Genomic DNA, 25,681 nt, shown 5'->3' with positions numbered 1-25,681 from the left:
CCCCTTTTGTTAGCTGTAACAATTAATGGATCTTAATAAAATCTGTGTTTTTTAAATTCATTTTGTATGCGTCCCATTGAGGTATCTGGGAACCATTATTGTCTTCGCTTATAGAGAGTAAAAGAGGGGAATTAAAGAGAAGCCATTAATTAGTACATGTAATAAGGAAAAGGGATTTAGCCCAGGGAATCCAATCCTGGTTCTTGGGCTGGTGGCAGTGGGATAGTTATTAAGGGGTCTTGTTCCCCCTCCCCCCCCCCCCGGACCCTGATAGTACTGTTGGACATTTTCCTAGACCTTTCCATTTTTGCACATTACCACTCTGTATGCTGCTCAAAACCTGAAGGCAGAATGCAGCCATCATGACTAGTAGACACTGGACAGATTTAGCCCACATGAACTTCTCCAATCCCTTTTCAAAGAAATCTAAGCCAATGGTTCACATGATGTCTCATGACTGCAAATTCCAGATTACTTAGTGCACTATGTGAAGTAATACTTCCTTCTGTGAGACCTAATTCTTTCACCAATGAATCGAATTATATGACCCCTAGTTCTAGAGTTAAGAGAGGACCACTCTATATTCATTTTTTCAACATTATGCATAATTATATAAATTATTAAAAACATTCTTTAAATTATATAAAATAATTTATATGGAAGAGGACACTCAACATGAAATTCCTGCATGAAGGCCAGCAACTTCACTGCTGAGAATCCTCAATTCTCCCTATGTAGTGTGGCTTAAAACATACATTTAGAGTAATTTATCTGACAGTCAGTTGTATGATAGATTCAATGCAATAGCTTTTAAGTCCCTTTAGAAATGTCATCAAAAAGTGTTTATGTGGTTTGTTACCAAAAAGTCCACCTGTAGTTGTCCCAAAAGAGGGCGCACTCGTTGTAGTGGTTCCAAATCCAGCAGGTTTGTTGCTAAACAGGGACTGAAAGGAAAAGAAATTATTCATCTTGATGAACCTTTTTAGGAGAATTTTACATGTGAACAGTTACAAATTGAAAAGTGCATTTTCTCATTTAACCACTAACACCTGGAAAGAGCACACGGCTGTGACTCATGATGCTTGAGTACTGCCTGCTGCACTACGGCTACATTGATACAATATAGCTGTTTGCCTCCCTGACATGGAATACCAGGTATCTTCCTTGTAACCCCCCAACGTTATTCCACCCTCCTAAATGTGGACCTAAATTTAGTGACCTAAATGGGAGAAACCAGGACAGGTAATGGAAAGCTGGCCTTCTGTCATGGGTGCCTGTTGCAACAGGGAATTGTGCCTGTTCAAGCACCACAGTTGGAGTATGGTCTCAAATGTTATGAACAGACACTTATTCTCCAGGAAGTACTTACGTGGGGGGGGGGGGCCATAATGATGGTGCTAATGAACAAGGAAAAGGGGAGCTTTGTGCAATACATTCTGGGAGGGGTAATTTCCCATTCTTCTTGGGATCATCTTCCCAGTAGTACACTTGGATCAAATGTGTCCATTTCACTGATAAACATAACAGAGAATGTTGGCAACACAAATCACCAACACAACGCTATTAACACTGCGTTCCTGTCAGAGTACCTAGAACATAACCAAGTACTTAAACAAGTTACTTGCTTTAGTCTGCAGTTTATATCTGAGGTCCTTAGGGATTTGCATAGTCCTTGCTGCAACTGCTCTGATAATGACCAGCCTAATGTCAGGTGTTTAAGTCTTGACAGGAATGATCACAAGATCTGGTGTTCTGTGCATTGTCAGTGAATCAATTTGATATTACAAGCATTTAGATACCTATCAACATACAGTTGCAGTTTTTTTTTAAAGCAAGACTTCTTGGTACATCCTTGGTACATTAGCCTACTAATATTCCAATTAGTATCATAAGAAAAGCCCTCAGAGAGACTCACTTTTGTACAGACAGGCTTATCACACATCTGAAAAGTCAAGAGAAACAAGACATGTTTGCATCACTAAGATCTAACCTACTACTTCTAAAGAAACATACCGAGCCACCGACACCAAATCCTGTATTGGCCTGTCCAAAGAGACCTGTCCCAGTTCCAAATGCAGTACCAGTGTTGGTATTAGCAGCTGTTCCGAAAAGGCCGGCAGTTTGTGAGGGCTGTGTTGCTCCAAACAAACCCTGTAAACATTAGCGGATGGTTGAGAAAACCAGCACACCCTCTTTAGAAAACTAAGCAGCAGTTCTGGGTACAAAAACCACCCCTTCCTATTGGGAAAGTGAAATGCCTGCTCTGCTAGTAGCCACTGCAGACACCAAGGTCCATCAAGGCTAGTTTCATTCAGCTGAATGCTGGAACAGCCAAGCAGAGGACCCAACTTCACTGAATGGCAGAAAATGCCAAGGAAGCTTGAGCCTGCGCATTCCCCGCTGCCTTCTGACTAGTGATCTGCAGGCTGCCGCCATGTCCAGGACAAAGAAAAACAAAGGGAACCTCACTGGAGAATCACAGAACAAGAGAGTCATCACCCCAAGCCTATAGGGACTGCTAACCTCTTCAGCTGAGCAGCACATTCCTTACCCAGGTTCCCCATCATACCCTTGAATATTAAGGGGATGGGAATCCTCCCATCCAACCAAGTAAGCTCCTTTTCATGTTGGGCTTCTCTGATGCAATTCCTGAACACAAGCATTAAGGGCCACACACTCACTGTCTGGATGAGCTGAATACCCAGCCCACCTTCATTTCTCAGCAGATACAGTCTACTACATACAGACATTTCCACATGAACTAAGTAAAGAAACTGGGCAACACAGGGAAGGAGAGACAGAACACTGTTCAGTATTATTTTTTACAGCAGAACAAGTTCTAATGTTCTTAATAGCTTAATGTTCTTAATAGCTGCCCAATGAAAAGGCAGAGTGAACCCCCTGGGGTGCACACAGTAATCAAGGCAGAGTTGCAAGGGGAGATTCAAACTCTCCTGCCTCACTCCATGCCTGGCACACAGCATGCTCTGCTCACCAAGCAGGTGGCATTCTCTCCCAGTTTTAATTGTGAATGATCAACTCTGACTGTGTAAGCTACTCTCTTCTGCCTGAAACGACCCTTTCAAGCCCTCCAAACAAGTGTTCATGAGATACATTAGAGGGTGCTGAGGCAACACGTTGTGCCAATTACAAACCTGGCACAGTCTCTGGAGATGACGAGGCCACAAGATATGAACAGGTCAGACTGAACAAGGAAAGAGAATTTTCCTGAAGGGTTCTAAGGAAGGAGTGGCAGGTTTAACGCATTCAGTCACCAGGAGTTAGGGACTTCCTTCAAGATTGTTACAGTCCTTATTATCCTACCATTGTGTTTGTGTTGGGTTGCCCAAGGGTGCTGGTGTTCCCAAATGAAAAACCAGTATTCTGGGCGGTTGTGGCCTGTCCAAACGGCTTGTTGAAGAGGCTGGTGGTTTGCTGAGCCTGACCAAAGAGGCCTCCTGTTCCCGACCCAAAGCCTGTTGTACCTGGAACAGAAAAGTTGGAGCACACTGCTACATCTTTACCAAGCGATATCCCTGTGTAAGGTGCTTTACAGGGCTTCAGAGGAAAGAGATGCCCCCTGAAAAGCAACGGCAGGGAGGCCAGAAAGGGAAAGAGCAACACGAGCAGATGCTGTTTCAACTGGGGATGAGACTGGAGGAATCAGGCCAAGGCTCCACTGAAAAGCTGAGAAGGACCACAAGTTCCAAGCATAACGGCCAGCAAAGGAGCTGATTGCTACAGAGGTGTCACTCCACCAGCAGGGAATGACACCTGCTCGTTGCACAAGGTATCAAATCAAGCTAAGGCCCTTCCATGCTGGCCAAGTACTATCCTTGTAAAACTGACAACTCCACTTCTTTCTGAGATTTGTAACATCTTCACTGACTTTCTTGGCCTCCCTCTCTCTGCTCTGAAAGATAGTGCTGCCCCCCCCCCCTACTCCCATGTTCACAGCCCGTAGCCCCAAAGACATGATGCTTGCAACAAGCAGCCTTTTTGTCCAATAAGGGAAACTGCTCTGATCAGATAAGATTCCGTGGCGATGGCACAAGGTTCTGTATAAATCTGCGTAAACTTGGTAAATCCAGCAGCCAAAGCAGGTGCATCCCGCATGAGCCACACACACGCTCTGACACTTACTGGTTCCAAAGCCTGTTTTATTCTGTCCATATGAGAAGCCTGTATTGGTGGTGGAGGAACCGAAGAGCCCTGTGGCTGCGCTGGATGTAGCACTGGATGATCCAAAGAGCCCTGGAGTGGCTCCAGCTCCGACTGGGTTGGAGGGACCTTTCCTGTTGGCTTGATAGTCTTCCAGACGAAGCTCCTAAGTGAGGAACATCTTTCAGGCACAGTAATACCCTGCGGGATGCTGCTGTTTCCTCTCTCCCCACCCCACCATAGCCCTGCAGCCCAAAATGAAAAAGCAGTGTTTCTCAATGCTTGTCCTCTGCCTTACCACTTCACATGGTCCACCTATTCGAAGGACCATCGAACGCGGCAATGACATCATTGCCAGTTACTTCTGGAATAGAAGACCAGATGCAACACGACAAACACCAATGGAGATTCAGGGTGGAAAGGAGGGCCTTTTCAAGTGCAGAAAAGTATGCTTTGTAGCTCTGCCTGCCAAGCTTCCTACTGCTGCTTGTTGTATTGCATTCCTGGCATCGGTGCTGGGCAGCAGGTGTCCAGAGGTCCCATGAGTACCACCAGATACCATCTCGAGTACTACTGGTGGTACCCGTGCCACTGGTTGACAAACACTGGGATAAAGCAAGCATTGGACGCAGCAGCACGCGCAGCTCTGCTCTCAAAGCACAGAAAAAAGCGGTTTTGCCATCACCTTCATCAAAGCAGGCATTAGCAGAGTCTCAGAAACTGAAGCACCAGTCTTTCCTTTGACAACTGAGACATGATGCAATCCACTGTGCAAGCCCAATCCTGGTGCGGAGCCAGAGGTGAAAGCACATGTGCATCTTACCCCGTGTCTCAGTTCCATTTTAACTTTTTGAAATGCAGAAACCTCCCTACCCGAAAAGTAGCATGAGGACAGGCAAAGAGGTTGTATGCTCTAAGCTTTGGCAGCTTTCAGCCAGGAGCTGCATGTTCAAGGAATTGACTCAACCCCACTCCCTGCATGGGCAAAAGGCTAATTGCATCCAAGAGGGGCAACAAATCCTATGGCACAAATCCTATACATGTGTATTTGGGAGTAGCTCCTAGGACTTACTTTTGAGCAGACATGTACAAGATTGTACCATAAGATGTGCAAGAACTCTAAAATGGAAGAGAGGTACACACAGAGGCTGGGATAGTCCTTAGTAATCACACTTCTGATTAGAAAAAGGAGAATAGCACACAGTTTTTTCTATCCATTATAGCATCCACTACAAATTGGTTCATTCTACCTAGTCTGGCCAAGTCTTTCCCCTGAAAAGAAAGGCTCTCTCTCTCCTCATGGATGCAGAGTAAAGCATCCCAGGGTCTGGACCATGGGTTGATGACAAGTAGACAAACACAGATGCATTCAATAGACTGACCTCCAATGATTTGCTCTCATATTCTTTCATAGCAGTAATACACTGATGTTTCGTGTTGATGTTTGTGCTGACGCCAGATTTCACCATTGTGTCAGTGCCAGTTGGTGGCTGCAAGAGAAAACTAGTCAAGACTCCAAAAGCTTGAGTCCCACTTCACAGGTGCTAGATAAAATTTTTGCAAGATCAGTCATCAATCACACAAATGGAGCAGCTACTGTGAACACCTGACCTGCTGCTTAGTGGCAAACATTTTTAAAAAGTCAGCATGGAGCAGCAGGTAGAGCACTGAGCCTGGATGTGAAAAATCCAGGTTTAGATTCCTGCCAGAGTTCCAGGGAGGAGAAGGATAAGGACACAAAGAGAAGCCACAGTACTTTACTTGCCTGGCTCTGCTGAGGGCGCAAACGCTTTCCAACCTTCTTGGTGCTAAGTGACATGCTGCCTCTGCTCTCACTCTAGGCTGGCTGCACTGTGAAGGCCCCTCCCTAACTGGAAGGCAACTTTCTCAGTCTGTGCCCACTGCACCTCATTTTTCTCTCAAAAGTGCCTGAGCAGGAGAGATCCCCATCCTCATTGTGGCATGCAACCAAAGTAGCTCTTGCCGTTGCCACATCTCTGCATTTTTTACTCCAACTGATACAGAACCCTCAAGATCAGGTCTTCCACTGGCCCCTTAAAGGGGTCCATGCACTAAAAAGATTTCCCTTGAGAATGCCTCATGCACCTGCTCTGCACGTAAACAACTTAAGAACATAACAGCCCTGCTGGATCAGGCCAAAGGCCCATCTAGTCCAGCTTCCTGTATCTCACAGTGGCCTACCAAATGCCCCAGGGAGCACACTAAACAACAGATACAACCTGCATCCTGGTGTCTTCCCCTGCATCTGGCAATCAGAGGCAGCCTGCCTCTAAAACCAAGAACCTGCACATACCTACTATGACTTGTAACCCGTAATGAACTTCTCCTCCAGAAATTTGTCCAATCCCCTCTTAAAGCCATCTAGGTAAGATGCCATCACTACTTCCTGTGGCAAGGAGTTCCACAAACTAATTACACACCGGGTAAAGAAATATTTTCTTCTGTCTGTCCTAACTCTCCCAAAACTCAACTTTCGTGGATGTCCCCTGGTTCTGGTGTTTTGTGAGAGGGAAAAGAGCATCTCTCTATCCACTCTGTCCATCCCCTGCATAGTTTTGTATGTCTCAATCATGTCCCCCTTTTCTAGGCTGAAGAGGCCCAAACGCCATAGCCTTTCCTCATAAGGAAGGTGCCCCAGCCCAGTAATCATTTTGGTTGCTCTCTTTCGCACCTTTTCCATCTCCACTATATCCTTTTTGAGATGTGGTGACCAGATCTGGACGCAATACTCCAGGTGTGGCCTTACCATCGATTTGTACAATGGCATTACCATATTAGCTGTCTTCTTCTCAATGCCTTTCCTAACGATCCCAAGCATGGAATTAGCCCTGTTCACTGCTGCCACACATTGGGTCAACAACTAATTCAGGTAGCGATCATGCAGAAGCCAAGTCCCAACTCATTGGTCAAACTGTGCTATTCACAAGTAAACATCTCAATTTCTTGCTCTGCTTATGAGCACATACACTTCTGGATCCAAATCAACACAAATCTTGAATAAGAAGAATTAGAACAACAAGTGGTACTAAGCACTTCTCATACTCCTGCATTTGAGATTAAAGTAGTATCAAAATAAACCTGAATTTGGTATCAATTGTTCTAGTTAGTGTAATAAGAACTCAAGTTTCTTATTGTGACAATTTCCTGAAATGCTTTAGATCTTTGTTTATCAGTGAAGTTCAACTCTCAAACTATACAAGCATTTACTCAAAACTGTCACACATTTATAAGCCACAATTCAGAGAAGTTAACAAACCCCAATGAGAGTAATATTTTGGGCCAAGATCCTCCAGTCATGCTTGCAGTACAACACTTTTACCAAAGGGTAAAACCCATGTATCCTTTATTGCAGTGTTTCTCAAACTGTGGGTTGGGACCCACTAGGTAGGTCGCAAGCCAATTTCAGGTGGGTCCCAATTCAGTTCAATATTTTATTTTTAATATATGAGACTTGATGCTACCGTGGTATGTGACTGCATTTGGGAAAATGTTACAGACCTGTAATTTTAAATGTATATTCTTTTAACAATGATAGTTAACGGGGCTTACTCCTGGGTAAGTATGGGTAGGATTGCAACCTAGGATTGTTCAAAATTTTCCTGCTTGATGATGTCACTTCCAGTCATGACATCACTTCCAGTGAGTCCTGACAGATTCTCATTCTAAAAAGTGGGTCCCGCTGCTGCTTTATTGCATTCCTAAACCTATCAAGATTAAAGCGTAATGAACAGAACAGTTCAGTGCAAGGGCTGGAACTAGTCTTCAAAAATAAATATTATGTACTTACATTGAATTTAATGGTAGTACCAGTTGGAACAGTGGTAAAACTAGTTGTTCCAAACAGAGAGCCAGACGTACCCCCAAATGGGTTGGATGTTGTGTTTGTGGTCCCAAACAGGCCACCACTGCTTGTACTTGTCCCGAAATCTGAAAAGAGAAAAAGAACCAGATCCTAAATGGTTGGAAGCAGAGAAAGAGTCTGAGGCAAAGACCGGGAATCCTCTGGAATTGTTCAAACTACAATACACTGGCAGGAAATAGCTTGGAAGCCATAACATTTCAATTAACAAACCAATAGTTATGTGCTATGTTAAGCACATAGCAGTTTTTCACCAGTCGAGTCAACCTTCTATCCGTCAAGGTCAGATTTATCTCCACTGACTGGCAGCAGATCTCCAGGGTCTCAACTGAGGATCTCTCTTTCCCCTCCCTCTCAGGAGATGTTACCAGTGACTGAACATGGAGCCCCTTGCATGCAAAAGAGAGATGGCCCTTCCAGTGAGGTGCTGCCTTTTGCAGCAATTAAGAGACAACAAGCAGGGTTGGGTTCACAACCCAGCATGGCTGTACCATGTTCAAGACAGCTGCCTAAGAGAGTCTCAGACCAGGACACCTGAGGGACCACCTGCTCCCACAGGAACCTACCCAACTATTAAAATCCTTCCAAGGCACTACTTCTGGTACTTCAAGGCTAGCTGGAGGACAGCCAGGAATTGCAGCATCTCATTGCTGAATTCCCTACAGGCATTACAGTGTGCTCTTTAAAAGGTACTGCCAGATACCTAATTGAGAGGTGGCACATAGCTTTTTTAAAATTAGCCACCAGAGCACTCCCTTGAGTTTCCTGCATCAAGAAGCACAGCAGAGTTCTGGTTGCCTGACTACAGTTGATGGCTCCACAGAGACTGAACCATAGGGCCCACCCTCAGAACAGCAAGATAAGGCCTTCCCTCAGAAGGCCTGGGCAGAGTGGAGGCAGCAATCCCACCTGCCCACACATCTGAGGGTGGCAGACTTGGAGGGCAGCCATGACTGTGAACTTCATCCTGTAAGAAGAGTTGCAGTCACTTCTAGAGCACTGAAGGCCTTCTTCCTGCAGCATCATCATTCATATTGTAAGCTTGTTCTAACCCATCCTACCCCCCTCCCCCCCGCACATTCACTCATTCCAAATCACAGTTCTAACCAACTAATCTATACCTTAATAGCTCCAGTAAGCCCAAACTGGCCAGCCCATTTGCAGCAAAATGGCATTGCTTGCCTTACTTGAACACACAGATGTAAGACCATTTTTGAATTTCCTAAGAGACTCTGAAATTAGATTAGAAGTATTCCCAAATACAAACGATTCCCCTGCCTCCACTTCCTCTCTCTCTTCGGGTAACTTTCTAAATCAAGAATCAAGACAGCGAGCAACATCTAAACAACCCACCACCACCTGGCACCTCCTCCCCACTTGATCCATTGAAAATTTTCAGAATATGCTGCTTTTTCAATCAATCACAAACCCATGTGGAAAACAATCCCCTGCCTAGAACTTCAGAGAGACAAATTTAAGCAATTCTGTTGACATCCTTCCATTTCCTGAGCATTGCTTCTCTGCCCCTCACCCCCTCCCATGCCTAGAGGGCACTTGGGGTGGATTTCCCAATGGCACAGCAAGTATAACACATGTAAATGTTTTTAAAGGATAGAGGCAGAGAAAGCACTGACATACCCAACACAGAACACATCTTTCTTGCCAACTATTATTTTTTTCAAACTATATCAACATACAATCACTGGGCAAAGGCAGTACACTTTGGAGCACTGCCCAAGCAGCATTTCTACAGGTTCCAGTCAAAGGTATATTGTACTTGTAAACCAATTGTCTGTTCTGAAGGATTTGATGCTTCATTGGTGTCTTCTAACTTAAGTTCCTTTACCACAGATACTTGCCTGTACAGCGAGAAATTTGTGCCCCCAAATCCTGGGTGAATCGCCCCCTCGCCTTAACCCCGCAGTCACCAGGCAGACAGAGAAGGCCATCTACACCCAGGTGATGGAAGAATTCTTCAGGATGGGCAGCATTCCTGGCAGCTGCACCCCCCACCTGACTGCTCCCAGCTGGTTCCCCCCGTTGTGCCTGGAGATAGAAGAGCCTCAGAGGAAGCAGGGTGTGTGGGGGCAGCCTGCAGTCCGGGGCTCCTTCACACCCTCTCAGAACCCACCGCGTGCACTCCCCTCCTCAGTCCTGCCGCCTGCAGGGGAAGGAAGTGGAGCGGGGGCAGGCTGGCTGTTGCTGCCGCCAGACCAACAGAGGGCAGCGAGCGCACAGGGAGCATCCTGCACTGCCCACTCCCATGTGCGCGGCTGCGGCAGGCAGGGAGTGGGTAGTGCAGGACGCTCTCCACACGCTCCCTGCTCTGTTGGTCTGGTGGTGGAGCTGGCAGCAGCAGCCAGAATGCCCCCACTCGGCTCCCTACCTCAGCAGGCGCCAGGACTGTAGCGCGTTCTACAGCTCCAGGCACAATGGGGGGACTGGTTGGGTGCAGGCGGAGCAGCTGCTGGGATACCTCCCCCCAGGCCCAGAGGAGGCACCGCTGCCTGTCCTTTGAGGAGGATCTACTTCATAGCAAATCGGGTGCAACTATGTGCAGCTGCACTTGCACAGTCACTCCTTGTTATTTGTCTCTCTGCCATGAATTGAATTGCACCCTCCCAGTTGTATGCTGTGTGTTCTATGTATAGAGTTTCTGACTTAGCACACAAGGCACCTTAAAGGAGGATTCGAGTAATGATTATACTGGTATGCTGTTTACAGCATATGGTATGCTGTTGACTTAAGAGCCCAAACCTAGGCTTGTCTACTCAGAAATAAGTCCCATTAAAGTCAATGGTGTTTACTCCCAGGAAAGTATGGACGGGGTTGTGGCCTCACTCTTTATAGTGTTTTCAAAAAGGTTGTGAAGAATACAATTTTAAAAGCTAATGAATAAAAATGTACCTTATGATCTATGAAATAGATCATGGTTTTTAATAAATTAGAGACTGTTTCTAATAATGTTTATGCTATGTATGCATAGTCCCCTGGGGGCTGGGGATAAGAATAGGCCCTCAGTTTGAGGTTGTACTTGTCGTAAGAGGTGACTAAACAGCTACTGGGTAGATGGGACTCATTAGCCTGGGAAGGCAGCTCATCTGAGAGAAGGAAAACTCTGATCCCAAACCTCCACTGCCTTGTGGCTACATCCAGTTGTGGAAAAGGTTTCAAGAGTCAACCCCAAAGCAAAATCCAAAATCTAAGGCAGTTCATGGCTGAACACAGTCATGTTCTGGCAACTCCTGCGACGCCTCTGGAACCAACCGTATTGGGTTCTGCCTTTCCATTGGACCATTTCAGCGACATGGAGAGCGGGGATTTGCTGCATAGGAAACAGTTTATCCTCCATATCTACTTTATCCAGGCTTCACGCACTGGAGAGGACACTCTGTTCCAGAACCACTGTTCAGAGTGTGATACCATAGTCTTCCGAGACTGAAGGATGCCAACACACACGTATACATACCATGTACACACCCCATTTTAATAGTGTTTTTGTTATGCTATGTATACATACTATGTACATACACGTTTATGTACATATACATACACATACTATGTATGCACACTGCGTTTTTAATACATACTATGTTTTTAATAAATCAGAGACTATACAGTTCTTAGGTAAGAACTACTGGTAGGTTATTTTTCAAGATCTGGCCTCAGGTAAAATCAAACAAAATTTGTCAGATTCACACACCCCCTAAGTTTAACCCCCGTCTTATCGGAGGCTCACAGATTTTTTGCTCAAAACCTGCTCTCGACTTATTTGTGAGACTGACTTATCAGCGAGTGTCTGCAGTGAGCTCCTTTTATTTCTGACTGACTGTATGACACGTAGTGCATGAAATATGACCATACAACAAATGACCTTTTAGGAAAGATTTTGCTTCTCTGATCTAGTGTTAGTTCTTCAGTGCACTCAAGAGACAAAACTCATGCACTTGGAAGTGGCCTCAGACCTGTGAATGCTATTAGCAGAGCTGCCACCTGCCGCCTCTTGCATCTTAATGCCTTCAATTACTATAGTGCTCCTCTTTCTGCCATATGCACCTACCTATGCACAAGAAAAACCAGTAGGAACAAAAGGGCTCTGGAACTTGCAGTTCTTGAGAAAGTCAATCACACAGAGCAGTGGTTCTCAAACTGGTGGGTCGTGACCCACCAGTTCGTGTAAAGGTTTCCCCTGAAAGGGGGCGGGGAAAGGGAAGGAAGTGATCCCCAGGATTGTGTCCGTATGGGGGGCGAGGGGGGTGCTTCTGACTTACATTATGTAGGCAGGGCTGCAGCAGGCTGCAGGAAGTGCAGGGAGCCCTGCGCAGCCCTCCACAGCGCACCGCGAGGCTCGGAACATTCAGAAAAAGCAGGCACAAAGCACTTCCATTTTGCAGGAGGAGCTTTGCTCCTGCTGTTTCTGAACTTTACAAGCCTCAGCGAGCGCTGCGCAGGACTCCCTGCACCTCCTGGTGTCCTGCCTACATAACGTAAGTCAGAAGCATCCCCCCTCATCCCTCCTTAGCGATGCAATCCTGGGGATCGCGTCACTGCCCTAGAACCTCCCCCACAAAGACTTACTGAGAGAGTAAAACTCCCTCAGAGTTTGAGAACCACTGACACAGGGGACACACCTCTCTGTTTCCTAAAACTACAAGCCCTAGAGGTTCTTGTTCAAGTTCAATACATCATAGACTGCCTAGGAGAGAAAAAAACCCATTTGGTGGTGTGGAGCTAAAGAGAGGCCTATAGCCTATAAGAGAGCCTAGACCCACAGGTCACTGATCAGAATATTAGTTGCTCCGTTCTAACAAAGCCTCTGACTGGCTCCAACAAATCTGAAAACTCAAGTAGGACCAGAGAAAGAAGTCTACATAAACTTTTCAAGCACAATCCACAATTTAGCCTATATTTGGCTGGGGCCGCCTTAACTTCTCGGGCCAGGATAGTAGTTTAATAGTTAAATGTCCTAAGTACATGCATGCAGGGGCTCCCCATGGTGGTATCCATCCATCCAACTCCAGGCTCCTCAAACGATGGAAGCTATTGCCAGCATCAGTTTCCTCCTAGTCCCAAGGACCCTGCAGCACCAGGTAGTGGTTGCCTAGGAGAAAGCCCAAGGGGGGGAGGCAGCAAGGATCCCACATAACACATTTTGGGGGCCAACAGATATGCCCAGTTGACTCCTGCTATCCCATAGCAGTTATGGGTTCCACACTACCACTGTTCCCAGGACTCAATGGGGAAGCTTGTTGGGAGCAGAAAACAGTAAACCATACTCTGTTTACCAATCCCTTAATGCCCTGGTCCCCAGTGCAGTTTTAGGGGAGGGGAGACATCTGGGAACTGGGAAACAGCCCTTGAAGAACCACCACCATTGTCTGATAGCCTGCATTTGGTTGAGTCTCCTTAGCTTCCCAAGGAAAGAAAGCGGTGGGTAGCAGGCAGTAGCAGTATTCTGCAGTCCTTTTTTGCCATGAGAGTGGTGGCATGAAGGAGGACTGGCATTCACATACTAGAACGGGAAAGCTGGCAGGCATACATGATTTCAAAGGGGCAGGGGACCACGGTGCTCCTCTGGGGGGGTCCCCCAACACTGTTCATGCACATTCTCTCCCCCAACTATGAGTTTTTCCCCAGGCAGTTCATGTCATATTGTCACATGCCCTAGAAAGGGATTGTCAATTGGGGGTATCCACATCCCTGGAGGATATGGGAATCAACCAACGGAGGTATGGAATTGGGTCTCTAAACAATAAAAAAACTATGGCTAGAATAAGTTATTAACTTGTATTGGCAACCTTCAGTCTCGAAAGACTATGGTATCGCGCTCTGAAAGGTGGTTCTGGCACAGCGTCTAGTGTGGCTGAAAAGGCCAATCCGGGAGTGACAATCCCTTCCACACCGGGAGCAAGTGCAGTCTGTCCCTGGTCTGTCTCCCTGGCTATGGGCCTTCCTTCTTTGCCTCTTAGCCTCAGACTGTTGGCAAAGTGTCTCTTCAAACTGGGAAAGGCCATGCTGCACAGCCTGCCTCCAAGCGGGCCGCTCAGAGGCCAGGGTTTCCCACTTGTTGAGGTCCATCCCTAAGGCCTTCAGATCCCTCTTGCAGATGTCCTTGTATCGCAGCTGTGGTCTACCTGTAGGGCGCTTTCCTTGCACGAGTTCTCCATAGAGGAGATCCTTTGGGATCCGGCCATCATCCATTCTCACGACATGACCAAGCCAACGCAGGCGTCTCTGTTTCAGCAGTGAATACATGCTAGGAATTCCAGCACGTTCCAGGACTGTGTTGTTTGGAACTTTGTCCTGCCAGGTGATGCCGAGGATGCGTCGGAGGCAGCGCATGTGGAAAGCGCTCAGTTTCCTCTCCTGTTGTAAGCGAAGAGTCCATGACTCGCTGCAGTACAGAAGTGTACTCAGGACGCAAGCTCTGTAGACCTGGATCTTGGTATGTTCCGTCAGCTTCTTGTTGGACCAGACTCTCTTTGTGAGTCTGGAAAACGTGGTAGCTGCTTTACCGATGCGCTTGTTTAGCTCGGTATCGAGAGAATGAGTGTCGGAGATCGTTGAGCCAAGGTACACAAAGTCATGGACAACCTCCAGTTCATGCTCAGAGATTGTAATGCAGGGAGGTGAGTCCACATCCTGAACCATGACCTGTGTTTTCTTCAGGCTGATTGTCAGTCCAAAATCTTGGCAGGCCTTGCTAAAACGATCCATGAGCTGCTGGAGATCTTTGGCAGAGTGGGTAGTGACAGCTGCATCGTCGGCAAAGAGGAAGTCACGCAGACATTTCAGCTGGACTTTGGATTTTGCTCTCAGTCTGGAGAGGTTGAAGAGCTTTCCGTCTGATCTGGTCCGGAGATAGATGCCTTCTGTTGCAGTTCCAAAGGCCTGCTTCAGCAGGACAGCGAAGAAAATCCCAAACAAGGTTGGTGCAAGAACACAGCCCTGCTTCACTCCGCTTCGGATGTCAAAAGGGTCTGATGTGGAGCCATCAAAGACAACAGTGCCCTTCATGTCCTTGTGGAAAGATCTGTGGAAAGTTATTAACTACCACCATTCTAAAAACAGACTGAGGCATTTTGTTCCCAGCTACTCATATGTAAAATAAATCCAAGATATTGACCTCTTTTATGCTGGTACCTAATAGGACTGGTGGTGACAATGATGATTTTGACAGTTTGGCAAAGGGGGTTTGGGGACATTTTGGGCAATCCATTGGGGGTCTGTAATCATAAGAAGGTGAAGAACCCCTGCCCTAGAAGAAGGCTGCTATGCAAGTCGAAGCATCATAAAGAACCAATAAGAACATACAATCACTATACAACTATATGTTCTTTACCTCTTTTTTTGTTTTCTTTCACTAGTTCTACATGCTGCTGGAACTCCCATGACAACTCCTGCATAATTTAATCCACTCTTAGCTGGACCCTGAGCCCAGTGGCAGTGCCACACAGGTCTCACCCAATCCCAGTGTATCCATTCTCTCAATGTTTGTGCCCTGTCTTACAGCATAATATGCACCTGAGAGTAACCAGCCACGGGATGATCTCCCTATCAAGTTAATCCCAAACAAGAGATATTTGCTTTACTTTCATTCTCCACACTCTGCAGGACCTGTGCCTCTCACATACCACCTTTTACTTATCTAGCACAACCCATGTACATGGCATTTCAGATTACAACAACAGCCTTCTAAAGAAGCAGTGGATTATCAAGGACAGCATGGGTCCACTCCACCTACTTGCTGCTGCACAGCAGGAGAGCATCTGTCAGATACCTGGCTCAGTGGCATTAGCACATTCACCCCACCTGCCTACCACTACCTCACTCACATTTGAAGGGGGGGAAGGAGAGAATAAGATGGCCTATAACATCTCCCTACCACTCCCTTCCTTGCTCCTTCTGCTCTGCCTCAAATGCTTGCTACAGTGAAGTGAGAATTCCTATGCCATCAATTCAGCAGTTTTAGGCTCCCCACTGCAGACATTTGGAGATCTTGGGCTGTCCAAACAGGTTACCTCAAGGTTTGGGGCTGTAAAGTACTTTAAGCAGGTTCAGTGAGCTGCAGCAGTGATGTGCTGCTCCCCCAAGCAAATACTCAATCTATGCCCTACTTCCTAGAGCTAGGCTGCCCAATCTAAACATCACTGAATGACAGAACACAGCATTCCCATTTCCTCATCAATTTAATTTCGATTCTGTCAGCCACCAGAGTGCTGTACCATGTGCTTAAATTCTCTGGCAAAATCAAGAAATAGGGTAGCAGAACACCTGCTTGACATGCAGAAGACCTCAGGTTCAATCCTGGCATTTCCAGATTCCCACTTGAAATTTAGGAGTGCTGCTGCCAGGCAACACAGACAATACTGAGCAAGAAGAACAAAGACCTGCCTCATGTACAAGAAATTCTTCACAGCAGCACAGCAGGACAGAGACTCTTATGAAAGCAAGGACGTCACAGCACTCCTGCAACATTTCCAATTCTTCTGATGAGAAAAAACCCACCACATCAGGACTAGGACACTGTCAGGAACGGGAATCCAGACCACATAACATCAAAGCCAACAGAACAGGAACAGAATGGAGTGGAAGCAACTTTTAAGTCAGCATATTTTGCTCAGCAACATGACCAGGCCAACTGCGTTGCACAAAGAATTATTAAAGCGAATTTTAAAAAGACCATGAAGACTATACTCACTGCCAAATCCCACTGGTTTATTCTGTGCAAAAGCATTGTTCTGGGATGAGAAGAGGCCACCGCCGGTGCTTGCTGTCCCAAACAAGCCACTGGAGGTTCCTGTAGATGTTCCAAACCCAAAGCCAGTGCTGGTGGAGGAGGTGGCTGGTTGGCTAAAGGTGCTGGAGCCAAACAACCCTCCTGAAACCACAAACATCCAATCACATTAAACAGGAAACAAGTATGCTAGAACGAAGGAACTGTGAGCAAGGAGTGATAGCACTACCTGGCTTGGCCTGCGTGCTCCCAAAGAGTCCCCCTGTGTTGTTGTTTGACCCAAAAGCAGATGCCCCAAATGCTCCTCCGCTCGTAGCGCCAAAGCCAGCATCTGGAAAACAATAAGAGCTGGCAAATGAGACAGCTTGGCCAGAGCACACAAGAGAACAGAAACTGCTGAGCAAGCGTTGGTGGCAGCGTACTCAGCAGCTGCCCCAGATAGCCTGCAGGAAATGAAGCTGTCCCAAATGGAAGTGGGCTGCTTGCTGGCCTACACCCCATTCCCTAGGCAAGCTCTCCAAGACCACACTTTGGCCACACACTTAACAAATCAGACAATATTTGACAGAGAACACACAGGAGCCCGAGGTCAACTGATTCCAGGCTCTTGGAGCAGCTTCCAACACTTACTGTTGAACTCAATTCACAAGAAAAATCTTTCATCTCAAACTGACTGTTCAGCCACAAACTTTGTCACAATCAGTGAATTGCACTTACTCTGCCCAAAAGTTGAAGTTGTCCCAAAGCCGCCTGTGCTGCCTCCAAAAGGTGTTCCAAATGATTTGTTAAACATTCTGCAGTTTTTTCAGGATCTCAAAACCTAAGCAGAGAAAACAAGTGTTAGAGTAACAAGGTTTTGGAAAAGTCTACATTTGGATTTATCTGAATACGCCAGATAAACACAGATATTGTGGGGGGAAAAAATACAGACACAGCATCGTATTGCAGAAAACTTGCATGACAGAGGAAATACACCCTCTGGCAGATTCGGGCTGAAAGAGGACCAAAAAAAAGGGCTAAGACAGCAGAGTTTAAACGTAATAACTTCTGGACAATAGAACCTGACACTGGCACACTTGTCAGCTACATGAGGACTGGAAATTCTCTACACGCCTACATTCATCAGTTTCTACATAACTGAAGTATTTATGGTTCTCATTCTTGTAGTCGTTCTCACAACCTCATGTAAGCAGAGGAAACAACCAGTGCAGTTCTTTGCAAACAAATTTGCCAAAACCCAGTGCACAATGATATCTGCCCATATCATTGTGCAAAATTAAAGGACATGGTAAGTTTATCAAGTACCATTAAAGATGTTCCACAATCATGACAATTTCATCCTACTTCTGGATTAAAAAAAAATTTTTAATCCACAAATTCACCATATTCACAAAATAAAGTACTTCCCTTCCCCCCCAAAGTGAAAAGAAAAGCACACCTAAGGTCAGTAGCCTGAACAGCAGCTTGTACAGCAGTACTAGAAGCACAGACACATGAGAAATTGCCTTGGGATTAACTGAGCTGAAATAATCAGAATTTTGTGTATTAAACCATGCCAGAGGCCAAGCTGCCCATACAACAGGCAGCTGCTTGGCATTTGAAAAATGCTTCACTAGAGACCTCTGCTGCTTCTAATATTTATAGCCAGCAGAAACCCACTACTCCTTTGCATTCACACTAGCCCCAGCCTCACACAAGCCACATAAACACTGTGAATAATCAACAGCTCAGTTTCTGTTTTTGTATGAAGGTGTTAATGATTTTACACTATCACTACGTATTCAAACTCACCTTTAACAGCAAGCTATTCCTCACAGACCACATTCATCTCTGGAAAATTCTGGTTATCCTATAACAAAGATATACCAAAATTAGCATTTTACATCTTTATAAACAATTTGAGTGAAAAAGTGACAGACTCGATCAGGAGTCACAGTTCTGCCTACTTTGGCAAAAATGCTGCCTACACTGCATGCCACGTGATTACCTCACAATAATACTCAGCTAAAAGCAGACAGAGTGAGCTGGGCAGGCACAGACACCATCACATTTAGATAAAGGGCTGCCTTGAGGTTTAACTACAGGCAAAATTCAATGGTTGTTGGCAAGAGACAAAAATACGCAAATATTAAAACAAATAAAATGAATACCAGTATATTACTCAGTTTAAATGACAAAAAACTGCCTTCTTTTTAGACAGTAGTCTAAAGCGTCAGAAATTCTAACACAAGCGAGAGCTGATTATCTAGCCTATGCAGTGGCATAGAGGAAAAACAGCAATGCTTTTTCACCACAACAGCATCTCAAGACTCAGAAGAGTTCTTTCCAAGTGGTGCAAAGCCTCTTCCAACTTAGCCCCTGGAGTGATGTGAAGAAATACTTGGAGACATACAGTAATTTGTTCCCTAAGCACTTTGAGGATAAAATCACTCATATCTGCCTTTATGTGAATGCTACAGGTCTCTGCTTCAAAGAACATTCAGTATAATTTCCTTGTTTTACAAAACAAATTGCTGTAGCTCAAATACATGGACAAGGTCTTTGGATGAATGTAGCCTAACAAACGCCCGCTCAACCCTTTTGCCCATCTTGACCTATAATGGCTAACAGAAAATGATTGACCAGTTGTGTTAAAAATGTAATAAGGATCTATAAAGTGAAGACAGTCCCAATGTTTCTGGGACTGCTCCTGAAGAAAGCTCTTTGGATTCGAGGAGACTAACTACTAGTAAGGTGTTAAAGTGAATGGTTATTGCTTAACTTCAAGTATGTTTTGCGACCAAGTCTCTGAATCTATTTAAATCTGGCTTCAGGGCTGGTTCTGGCATGGTAACTCTCTTGAATAACCTGATAGATGACCTACACCAAGAGTACAAGGGAAATGCAACCCTGCTAATTCTCCCAGATATCTCAGTGGCTTTCAGCACAAACAGATGGTCTGGCCTGTTGATAGACGGTTCATCTGCCCAAGGAGACGATATTCATTCTTTTCTACATGGGACAGAACAGGGGTTGGCAACCTTAAAAACTCAAAGAGCCATTTGGACCCGTTTTCCGGAGGAAAAAAAACCTCAGGAGCCACAAAACCCTTTTGACATCTAAAATGAAGATAACACTGCATATATAGTGTTGTTTTTTTTTGTACCTTTATGCTCTTATAGGTCCCATTTTTATAATGTAGCCCCCTCTTGTAGCTTTTAGTTAGTTTTGTCATACATTCTTGTCCTGTGTCCAATCTTCCGGCCATGGTGCCAGAAGATTGGAGGATAGCAAATGTCACGCCTATTTTTAAAAAGGGAAAGAGGGGGGACCTGGGAAACTATAGGCCTGTCAGCCTAACATCGATACCAGGTAAGATGGTGGAATGCCTCATCAAAGATAGGATCTCAAAACACATAGACGAACAGGCCTTGCTGAGGGAGAGTCAGCATGGCTTCTGTAAGTCTTGCCTCACGAACCTTTTAGAATTCTTTGAAAAGGTCAACAGGCATGTGGATGCGGGAGAACCAGTGGACATTATATATCTGGACTTTCAGAAGGCCTTTGACATGGTCCCTTGCCAAAGGCTACTGAAAAAACTGCACAGTCAGGGAATTAGAGGACAGGTCCTCTCGTGGATTGAGAACTGGTGGAGGCCAGGAAGCAGAGAGTGGGTGTCAATGGGCAATTTTCACAATGGAGAGAGGTGAAAAGCGGTGTGCCCCAAGGATCTGTCCTGGGACCGGTGCTCTTCAACCTCTTCATAAATGACCTGGAGACAGGGTTGAGCAGTGAAGTGGCTAAATTTGCAGACGACACCAAACATTTCCGAGTGGTGAAGACCAGAAGTGATTGTGAGGAGCTCCAGAAGGATCTCTCCAGACTGGCAGAATGGGCAGCAAAATGGCAGATGCGCTTCAATGTCAGTAAGTGTAAAGTCATGCACATTGGGGCAAAAAATCAAAACTTCACATATAGGCTGATGGGTTCTGAGCTGTCTGTGACAGATCAGGAGAGAGATCTTGGGGTGGTGGTGGACAGGTCGATGAAAGTGTCGACCCAATGTGCGGCGGCAGTGAAGAAGGCCAATTCTATGCTTGGGATCATTAGGAAGGGTATTGAGAACAAAACGGCTAGTATAATGCCGTTGTACAAATCAATGGTAAGGCCACACCTGGAGTATTGTGTCCAGTTCTGGTCGCCGCATCTCAAAAAAGACATAGTGGAAATGGAAAAGGTGCAAAAGAGAGCGACTAAGATGATTATGGGGCTGGGGCACCTTCCTTATGAGGAAAGGCTACGGCGTTTGGGCCTCTTCAGCCTAGAAAAGAGACGCCTGAGGGGGAACATGTTTGAGACATACAAAATTATGCAGGGAATGGACAGAGTGGATAGGGAGATGCTCTTTACACTCTCACATAATACCAGAACCAGGGGACATCCACTAAAATTGAGTGTTGGGCGGGTTAGGACAGACAAAAGAAAATATTTCTTTACAAAGCGTGTGGTTGGTCTGTGGAACTCCTTGCCACAGGATGTGGTGCTGGCGTCTAGCCTAGACACCTTTAAAAGGGGATTGGACAAGTTTCTGGAGGAAAAATCCATTATGGGGTACAAGCCATGATGTGTATGCGCAACCTCCTGATTTTAGAAATGGGTTATGTCAGAATGCCAGATGCCAGGGAGGGCACCAGGATGAGGTCTCTTGTTATCTGGTGTGCTCCCTGGGCCATTTGGTGGGCCACTGTGAGATACAGGAAGCTGGACTAGATGGGCCTATGGCCTGATCCAGTGGGGCTGTTCTTATGTTCTTATGTGTTTTCAGACTCCTGGTCCTCTATGGTGTTTTGCCTGATTCCAAGGCCATTCTCTGCCTGGAGAATTAGGCCCACTTTAAGCAAATTAGCTCCCCTTCTTTCCCCCAACAAATGACCCTGGTTCTGCCCTGCGCTCCTGCTGGACCCCACCTCCAGGGCAGCTCGCCTGTTCAACCTGAAGAGGTCCTCTCTCCTGCCAGCAGCCTCCCACCACTACAGCAGCCCCTTGGTCCTCAGCAGGTCTTGGGCACAGCAGCCACACACCAAACTCCAGTGTCTCCAGCAGTCCATTAGTCACAAAGTCAGTCAGAGTATCCAGGGCAGAGTCCAAAGTCAATAAGCCAAGTCACAGTCCAAGGTCAGATTCCAAAGTAAGTCAGTCAGAGTATCCAAGTCAAAGTCAATAAGCCCAGTCAGTCAGTCTCCTCTCCTCACCAACCTGCACTCCTTCTACAACCCACACCCCCTTCCTCAGGTGCCCCTTATATCCCTGATGGCCCTATTGCCTTCAAGTGGCTGCAGCTGTGCAGCACACTCAGCTGGATGCCCAGGCCTTACCCCTAAAGGGGCCACTGCTGACACCACATCTACCTCCTCACCAGATCTTCCAGGCTTCCAATACATATGGCGGTTATGACATCTGCTTATCTTACATGGATACTAAAGAACTCCCCCCACCTTCCAGAGGCACCCTGCTGGAAGGAAAAAAGGACACAGACTCCAGAGGTGAGGAAGAGAAGGGGGGGGCAGCCACAGGCCAGCTTCTGCCCTGCCTGGCCTCCCTCACTCAGGTTGCAACCCTCTCCACACTATCCTGGGAGTAAGCCCCATTGGCTACAACAGGACTTCTAAGCAGACAAGTTGGTTGGAGCTCTCAGGTTGCAGTCCTCTCCACACTTTCCTGGGAGGAAGCCTCACTGACTACTTTGAGTAGACCTGCATAGAAGGGGGCTGAGGCTGCAGCCCTCCACCCCTTCCTGGGAGGAAGCCTCACTGACTACAGTGGGGCTTACTTGTGAGTAGACCTGCACAGGAGGAGGCTGAGGCTACAGCCCTCCACACCTTCCTAGGAGTAGCCCAGGGACTACATTGGGGCTTACTCTTGAACAGACCTGCACAGGCTCCCACTCACCCGTCCTTGCGCTTGGCCTTGAGCGGGCTCCAAGGCTGCCATCCCAGGCACCCTTTCCTGGGAGTAAGCTTCATCTGCTGTAATGGGGCTTACTACTGAGTAGACACACAGGATGTCTCCTCTGCTGTGGAGGAAAAGCCTCTCCTTGCACTGAGTGGGGACCTGCTCAAGGAAAGGCGGGCTGCAAGGGCTTGCAATGGCTGAGGAGGAGGGCAGCTCAGGATTGGCTGGTGGTCAGCCAGTGAAGGGCCCTGAGCCATTCCAGCAGAAAAAGCCAGGAGCCTGCTGGATGCTGATTGGCTGAGCCTGCTGGAGAGTTGGGGAGGGGAAAAACAGGGAGCTTAAGGCTGCAGTGCAGGCAAAATTGAAAAGGGAAACCAATGCAGGGCAGGTGGGGGTGAAGGGAGAGGAGGGCAGTGAGCTCAGGGGGTGGAGGGAAGCAGCCTGCCCTCCCAACACAGGTGCCTCCTGTTAACCCCTTTGCCATTTTCACAGGGAGGAGCCGCAGCAGACAGCTGAAAGAGCCACATGCGGCTCTAGAGCCGCAGGTTGCCGACCCCTGGGATAGAAGAACAAGGTTGGCAGCTTGTAGAAAGCTCATTGCTTCAACTTTGTCACTTGTGGCCCAAGTGACATCAACACTATCTGGTGTGCTCCCTGGGGCATTTGATGGGCTGCTGTGAGATACAGGAAGCTGGACTAGATGGGTCTATGGCCTGATCCAGTGGGGCTGTTCTTATGTTCTTAACAGCACAGAAAAACAAAGTGAACGGTCGTTACATTCACTGCTAGCTACAAAGGAAGGCAGGGTGTTTGCACCATTTTGATTTGGACTGACTAGACTTGGAGCACGGAGTCCAGAAAAGAAGAGAAGGGGTTGTTTTTAATGCTCAAGTACCTTAGCAGTCTAGTAACAAAACTTCACTCCCCACTTCACACCCCCACTTCAGCTCCAAACTAGGAGGAGAAGGGGGCAGAGGATCATCCCTGAACTCACACAGAAATGCAAAGAAGGAAAAGAGAAAAACGGGCTCCTGGCAAACAAAATCTTTGGAATTAGCTACCAGTACAGGATAGAAACATAGAAAACCACCCTTACTGTAACATGCATAACCTCATTTAACACTGGTATAGCTTTACGAGCATGCAGAGCATGCAGACCGCTCCGCTTATATTACACGTGTGTGCCACTTAACAATGGGGATAGGTTTTCTGGTCCCCATTGTTATGTGATTAGATCATTAAGTGAACATTTAGCACAATTTAGCACCTTTGTTGAGTAAACAGACACTCTCTGCCAGAGTGTCTGCACAGGCTACTGGCTGCACAGGCTACTAGAAATAAATTGCCTCTTCGTTGCATTAAAAGGCTCTATGTTGTGCAAACAGACACTCTGCTACAGGTGATGGGAAACCTGACTGTCTCACTAAGAATCTTTTGTTGTGCTTTGACCACCATTGTATATGTAGCTAAGCGGTGTGTACCTGTGTTTGATGTGCACCTTACAACTCTGTAAGCGAAGAATTATTTTTCTCTCCAGATTGCCAGTGGGGGCGCTGAGAGGAAAAAGGGTTTGTGAGGTCACAGTACAGATAAAATTCAAACCAGGGAGTTCCCAATTTACTATTTAGCCCCTTAGTGGCTAAAAAACTACTATACGGTACTTTGAAATTTCAGAAGTGTATCAATTAGTTCAACTCTACAAGCTATAGTACACTCAAGACCATTTTGTATTATCAAAACAACCTGTTCAACACACATTACGTATATTTCACTGTTTCTAAAAAATTTTGAGTGCAATATTCCCATGTTTTTCCATTGCCACACACAACACACTGTAAACACACACAACACACAGCACAATCACATGACTCCCAGTCTTCACCACCACTGTCCAGATGCCCAGTGCCACAACCATTCTTAAGCAGACGCAGATCTCAATTCTTATATCAAACGCACAGGTATTCACCATGCTGAAATTCCAGAAACATGCAAGCGCTTACAATTCTGTATTTCACTCATGAATGCGTACAAGCAACATTCACAACCACATTGTCGTGACTGGTCATGAGCCCATTTCCCCACTTACAAGAACATTATAGGACTGCAGAAAAAGGGAACACGAAGAAGACCCCTGGCCCATTCTCCCCAGGGCACTACTGTCCTCCAATGGATGCTCCACAGCCTCTTGAAACTTCCCACTGAAGAGGACGCTACCTTTTCTTTAACAGGAAAGAGAGCGAACCCTCTTGCAACAGCCCTTCCTTCTGCCTACCCTTATGCTAGAACCTGGTCTCTCCCACAGGCCGAGGCACCTGGCCACTGCCCAGCCCAAGGCTCTCCTTGACCCACAACGCTGCACACACAGCGAAGCTCCAACTGCGCAGCACATCCACGTTGATGCTTTCCACCCAGGAACCTCGTCCTTGTTTCTCAAGCTACAGACCTACTGCCTGATTCTCCGCTCCCTAAACAAGGCTGGTGCTGGAGCGCCTTTGAGCAGGCATGTATGGTGCGTGGGGGCAGGTGAGGCAGAGCCTATCCACGGCCGCCGTGTGAAGCACTCGAGCACACTCAAGCCACGCACAACTTCGAAGGACTCTGGTGGGGAGGCTCTGCCTCACCTTCCCTGCTGGCAGGACTTCTGAAGGAGAAGGGGAACTGCCTCACCTGCCTCCTCGCATCCCTGCCCCAAGGGCCGACGCCGCCCGACTTTTCCCTGCCTCGCCTCACCAGCAGTGCTCTTTCCAAATGGGGCCGGCGGGGAGGCTCTGCCTCTCCTGCCCCCCGGCCGCGTCAACACGAGCCTCCCCGGCTCCGGGCGGCGAAGACGCGGGGCGGCTGCTCGGCACCAGCAGCCCGCGGCAGGGACGCTCGCGGCAGGCCGCGGCCCTCCCTGAGGGCCGGCCGAGCCTCCCGCCCAGCGCAGGCCGAGCCTCCCTCCCTCCCGCCCGCCCGCCCGCCCGCCTGCCTGC

The 25,681-nt window shown here is 47.0% G+C and overlaps 1 protein-coding gene across 1 annotated transcript in view; it reads right to left on the bottom strand.

The window, feature by feature from the left end:
* NUP98 (nucleoporin 98 and 96 precursor) overlaps positions 1 to 25,681 on the bottom strand; it is a 67,981-nt gene that overhangs the window by 42,156 nt on the left and 144 nt on the right. Inside the window, exons 2-11 of the mRNA XM_066619439.1 lie at positions 18,570 to 18,627; positions 17,496 to 17,598; positions 17,008 to 17,109; positions 16,743 to 16,922; positions 7,970 to 8,109; positions 5,544 to 5,651; positions 4,144 to 4,327; positions 3,325 to 3,485; positions 2,014 to 2,151; positions 860 to 944 (exon numbers count right to left, since the gene is read on the bottom strand). Coding sequence (XP_066475536.1) covers positions 860 to 944; positions 2,014 to 2,151; positions 3,325 to 3,485; positions 4,144 to 4,327; positions 5,544 to 5,651; positions 7,970 to 8,109; positions 16,743 to 16,922; positions 17,008 to 17,109; positions 17,496 to 17,571 — 1,174 coding nt within the window. The 5' untranslated portion in view covers positions 17,572 to 17,598; positions 18,570 to 18,627. The remainder of the gene's footprint in view (positions 1 to 859; positions 945 to 2,013; positions 2,152 to 3,324; positions 3,486 to 4,143; positions 4,328 to 5,543; positions 5,652 to 7,969; positions 8,110 to 16,742; positions 16,923 to 17,007; positions 17,110 to 17,495; positions 17,599 to 18,569; positions 18,628 to 25,681) is intronic.

Source organism: Tiliqua scincoides, chromosome 3, assembly GCF_035046505.1.
Source record: "Tiliqua scincoides isolate rTilSci1 chromosome 3, rTilSci1.hap2, whole genome shotgun sequence".
In the NCBI taxonomy this organism is placed as follows: domain Eukaryota; kingdom Metazoa; phylum Chordata; class Lepidosauria; order Squamata; family Scincidae; genus Tiliqua; species Tiliqua scincoides.
This window is presented reverse-complemented; position numbering and strand designations above follow the sequence as displayed.